The 5482-nt window shown below is 58.0% G+C and overlaps 1 protein-coding gene across 3 annotated transcripts in view; it reads right to left on the bottom strand.

Moving 5' to 3' along the window:
* LOC103624268 (disks large-associated protein 4-like) overlaps positions 1-5482 on the bottom strand; it is a 135556-nt gene that overhangs the window by 33269 nt on the left and 96805 nt on the right. For all 3 annotated transcript variants that reach the window (XM_017746953.1, XM_017746954.1, XM_017746955.1), the window contains one exon: positions 1063-1066. In XM_017746953.1, the coding sequence (XP_017602442.1) occupies positions 1063-1066 (4 nt within the window). The remainder of the gene's footprint in view (positions 1-1062; positions 1067-5482) is intronic.

Below are 5482 nucleotides of genomic sequence, written 5' to 3'. Positions count from 1 at the left end.
TGCTGCAGATTTGCTGCTTCTGCTCTGGGAAGCAGCAGCACAATGGGGCTGAAGGACAATTTGATCACAGAGTCAGCCCTGAGCCTTGGGACCCTCAGCCTAGGGCCTCCCCACTCCGCTGCCTACCAAGGAAAAACGGAAACTTGTTTTCAGTTCAGGGTCTCCCAGGTAGCTCTGAGCTGCCAATCTCTTCCTGAACCCTCAGAAATACCCACGTCATGGCTCAGTAGATGGAAAAGATAATGAGAGAACGTGAAGGAGAAGAAAAGCAACCCAAACCAAGACATACACAAAGAAACCCTCATTTGCCTGCACTGTCTGACATCCTGAAAATGCTCCAGGCTGTTTGCAGAGCCTCGATCAACCCCACCCAGCCCTGCTCTCCTGGCACACGTGTGTGTCTGTCTCAGCTAAGGCTACCGCTGGCAGCAGCGGTGGCACGAGCCCTGTGGCCATGGGAGCTGCAGAGGGGCTGAGCATCACCGACAGCGGGGACACAAAGGGGCACCCGTGACTGCCTGGTGTCAGGGCAGCTCTGTGCTCACCTGGGTCACAAGGATGGCCAGCATGTGGGGAGGCCACCAGGCCTTTTGACCTGAGGAGAGACCTCAGGTGTCTGTGTGCCTGGCACACTGCCCTCCAGCCAGCTCTCCTCACGGGCAGAGCACAGCACCGTGCACGGACTCCTGGTGCTGCCCTCCCAGAGGCTCTGAGTGAGCTGAGGCACCCCTTGGTGCTTTGGATTCTCCTCTCCCACGAGGACAGCACCAACTCCCTTTCCTGCTATCAAAACTGATAAAAGCAAGCAACAAGGACTTGTCTTTCTGACCATATCAGCAAAGGGAAATGCTGACAGCTGCCTTTGTTTCTACTCCTTTGTAGATGGTCCCTGCTGGGAGCAGGCAGGCTTGGCCAGGACCTTGGAGCCGTGCTCACCTCCCCTGTGTCTGTGCCAGCACAGCATCACACAGCGTGGCTGCAGCTCCCCCCTTCCCAGGGACCTGGGGAAGTGGCAATTCTGTGGGCTCAAACCCGTTGCAGCTGCTTTTGGGTGCCAGACACGTGCCTGCAGCAGGCAGCGAGCTCACAGCCTGGGTGCTGCCCGTGGGAGCGCTGAGATCTGGCAGCAAAGAGCACCAGGCACATAAAGACAGAGATGGTTTGGGTTTGGGGGTGGAGCCGAGAGCAGGGCTGTGCCCATGGCACAGCTTCCTGGGGAGAAGGGAGCGCTGGCTGGGCACAGGGCGGTGGTGGAGTTTCCATAATAACAAGGGAAAGATCAGAGGTGAAAAATGAACTGGCAAATGTGGACAGAAACAGCTGTCATGAATTTCTCTTTGTCCCACAGACACATGAAGGCATCACAGAACGTGCGTACGTGCCCTTTTTTCCTCTGCAAACACTGATGGAGCATGCAACAGAAATCTTCCCCTGGCACACACATACACACACACACTCTCCCTCTAATCCCTTTCCTGCTTGTATGTCAGAGGAAGCTATTTCTGGAACGTGAAATCTAGGTCAAAAAGAAGGAGAAAATCTGAAGGGAATGATAACAGTCCCTCCCAAAGGCCGTGTGGGGTCAGCTCAGGCCGATGGGATTAGCGAGGGGCCGCAGTGGTGCTTCACCCCTGGCTGGCAATGCCTCCTGGCCTGGTGTGAGCTCCCTGTGCCTTCCCATCGCTGCTGCTTCCCCACACAGGAGAGAAGGCCATGACAGCTGAGAGGAGTGCAACAGAAACTGCCTGCCTACACAGAGCCCGGGATCACGGCACACAGAGGAGGAGAAGGAGGAGGAAGATACACGACTTTCCCAGAAGCCGTGGAAACGTCCCACAGTGAGCCAGCCCCTGGGGACTGGGCCAGCACAATGAGGGGTGCAGGCACTTTGTCCATCCTCCTAAGCACAGCCCTGCTGCCCCTGCAAGAGCATCAGTGCCAGGGGACTGGGCTGGCACCTGCCTTCTCCTGGGGCAGGGCAGGGTCCCCAGCAGAGCCATGGGCCCGGAAGCCAGCTCTCTAATTTAGTCATAAACAGGGAAACAAAAGCAATACAAAGAAGACAGGAAGCAGGTGAGAGGCAGAGGGCAGCTGTTCTGTCCTGACCTTTGGGAGTATCTCTCCCAGGTGGTGCTCTCCTGCCCAGCCTGGGCTTGGCAAGTTCTGGTATATGGATGGGCACAAGGTGTGTGCAGCCCTGGCCTCCCTGCAGCAGATCTGGACACAGGATAAGGAGCTGGACACCTGAGCTTTTTGGGAGCAGGATGCTCTGAGCAAGGGTGGTGTAACCAGATGGCACAAGGAGGACTGGGAAGAGCTTGGGTAGAACTGGCTCGGTGGGAGCTTTCCTGCTGTATTTGCTTGCTCACCTCTGCTTTCCTGTTTCCCCTGGACATCAAATATTCCACTCTGCATTACAAGCAGTCTATTAAACAAGCAATTCCCAGAGCTGCCTCTAATAAGCAGGAGCCGGGGCTGGGGAGCCCTTTGTGGTGCTCGGGAGCCGGCGCGGCTGTCACCGCACGCCTGGCAATTAGAGCAATAGGTTCCACTGGGGCTTTTGAGTCTCCGGCTGCGCAAGGCACAAAGCTTTGTTTAAGGCTGATCGAGGGCAGCTCATCATCTGTCTCGCTGGCTGTCAAATGGGAGCTAATTGCCTTGTAATGTGCCGGTGACACAGGCATCAGTGGGAGGAACTGGCGTGGCAGGGGTGTGACAGCTGTCAGGGCTCTCCCCCGTGCTCCCCACACAGCCGGCATGGAGCTTGCTGCCCCTCCTCCTGCCCTCTGACAGTGCCTGGATCCCTCTGCTTTAGCATCCAACCCCCACATGGCCCTCAAGAAACAAGAAGCCTGTGCTGGCCCCAGCACTGCTGCTGCTGGTGCCTCTTTAGGATGTGTCCCTACAGACACAAAAGCGTGGTGGTCCCCATTCCTCTGGGCTGGTGCACGGATGCTGGAGGAAGAAAGGCGTCCCTGGGATGTGTTTGGGTGAGGGCTCTTAATTGTGTCATCCCAGAGCCCTGCATGGAGCAGAGGCCATCAGTGACCATTACACCTGCAGGTGACAGTGCACCCACTTCTCCCTGTTGGTCCAGGCTGATGCCACCGAGCTGCCACCTGCTGCTTGGGAGGCCCTTCTCCTACACCACCAGCCACTCAGAGCCTCAGAGATGCACAGAAAAGGCCCTGGGGGTGCTGGATGACAGCAGCTGAAAATGCACAGGTGGGCAAGAGGCCAAGGGTGCCTGGCTTGTACCAGCCTTGGTGTGGCCAGCAGGACCAGGGCAGTGACTGTCCCCTGCGCTGGGCACTGGTGAGGTCACACCTCAAATCCTGTGTCCAGTTCTGGGACCCTTGTGACAAGAAAGACCTTGAGGGGCTGGAGCATGTCCAGGGAAGGAAACGGAGCTGGGGAAGGGGCTGGAGCACCAGGAGCAGCTGAGGGGCTCAGCCTTGAGAAAAGCAGCGCGGGGGGACCTCACTGTTTACAACTCCCTGACAGGAGGGGCAGCCAGGTGGGGATCTGGCTCTGCTCCCAGGTAACAAGGGGCAGGATGAGATGAAAGGGCCTCAAGTTGCACCAGGGGAGGTTTAGATTGGATATTTGGGAAAACCTCTTCATGGACAGGGCGGTCAGGCACTGGCACAGCTGCCCACAGCAGTGGTGGAGTCACCATCCCTGGGAAGTGTTCAAAAAACTCGTGGATATGGCACTTGGGGACATGGGTTAGTGGTGGGCTTTGCAGTGCTGGGTTAGCAGCTGGACTCAGTGGTCCCAGAGGGCTTTTCCAACCAAACTAATTCCATGATTTGCAGGGGAGCTGAGCCCAGATGGCTGATTAGGGGTGTGAGTGCTGTCCAGATGTGTCTCCTGCCTCCCACATCCTGTGCATGCACAACCACAGATGCTCCTCCCTGCTCCCCAACCCTCTGCCAAAACTCCTTCCCCCCACCAAGCCCCAGCAGCCAACGTGGAGGGCTGGGTGATGCTCTGGGAGCCAGCAGAACTGTGCAAGGTCATGTCAGAGAGGGGTGGCACCCATTTTGGAAGCCCCCTCTGTGCTGTGCCTGCTGCTGCTGCCCGGTGTCAGCCTGGAACTGGAAGCACTGAGCACAGCAGTGCTGAGCCAGCAAGGAGAGGGCTGTGGGACAGGGGCAGCCAGGTGGGAAGAGTGTGGGACAGAAGCAGAGTGGAGAGGGTGGCAGGAAGGAGGGACAGGGCTGAGCAAACAGCCCATTCATCCCAGGGGATCTCTTCCAGTTCCTGCCTCATCCTGTGGACCTTGACTGGGATGCCTCTGCAGCTGGGATGCCTCTGCAGGGAGATGTTAGGTCATGCCCATATCTCGGGGGGGAAGGCCTGGAGCCAGGCAGGAACGCTGCCGGTGCCCCCTCCCCACTGCCCACTCTGCCCAGAGCTGGGATGTGCCTGTCTCCCACTGACAGTCCACCCCAGTGCTCTGCCAGCTTTGCCCACAGCAGATGAGCTGAGGCTGCTCTGAACTCCCCTTGGTGCCAGAGCTGGCACCGTCCCGTTGGGCCTGACCCCGGCTTCCCCATGGGGACAGGACATGCTGCCTGCACAGACAGCCCTGGGCAGGTGCTGCATTCCTCCTGCCTGCTCTGGCATCTGCCTTGCTCCATGTACAGGCACTACCATGTCTGGGAACACCAAGGTATCACCTTTTCTAACCAGTTCCCAAAATTATCCCCAGGATGGCACCTCTCAGCTCCTCACACCTTGTGTTACACCTGAGCCTCACCTGGGGCTGGCCAGAGCCGGGAAGGGCACAGGCTGCCTTGGAGAAAATGATGCAAAGTGATGCAGATCAAGTGACCTGGAGCATCATGGAAATGCTGCCACAGCTCAGCACAGGGATGCTGGGGGCTCTGGGGCTTGGGAAGGCTTGTTAGTGCCTTGAAACTCAATGCAAGACCTGTTTGTACCCCAAAACTAGGGATGTTGGGGCCTCTCTATGTGTCATCACAGAGTCCCAGAATGGTTTGGGTTGAAAGGACCTTAAAGCTCATCCAGTCCCACCCCCTGCCATGGGCAGGGACACCTTCCACTGTCCCAGGCTGCTCCAAGCCCCATCCAGCCTGGCCTTGGACACTGCCAGGGATCCAGGGGCAGCCACAGCTGCTCTGGGCCACCCTGTGCAAGCACCTCACTAACCTCTAAGATCTTCCTGGAGCCTTCTCTTTTCCAGGTTGAACATTCCCACCTCTCTCAGCCTGGCTCTAGAGCAGTGGGCCTCCAGCCCTTGGAGCATCTCCGTGGCATCCTCTGGACTTGCTCCAGCAGCTCCATGTCTTTTTGTGCTGAGGGCCCCAGAGCCAGAGGCAGCTCTGCAGGAGGGGCCTCACGAGAGCAGAGCAGAGCAGGGGGAATTTGCTCCCTTGACCTGCTGGTCACACCTCCTTTGATGCAGCGCCCAGAGCCCGCCTGCCATTCCAGCACCCACATCAGCTGCTGCCCA

This window comes from Corvus brachyrhynchos, unplaced genomic scaffold, assembly GCF_000691975.1.
Source record: "Corvus brachyrhynchos isolate BGI_N302 unplaced genomic scaffold, ASM69197v1 scaffold661, whole genome shotgun sequence".
NCBI classification, from domain to species: domain Eukaryota; kingdom Metazoa; phylum Chordata; class Aves; order Passeriformes; family Corvidae; genus Corvus; species Corvus brachyrhynchos.
This window is presented reverse-complemented; position numbering and strand designations above follow the sequence as displayed.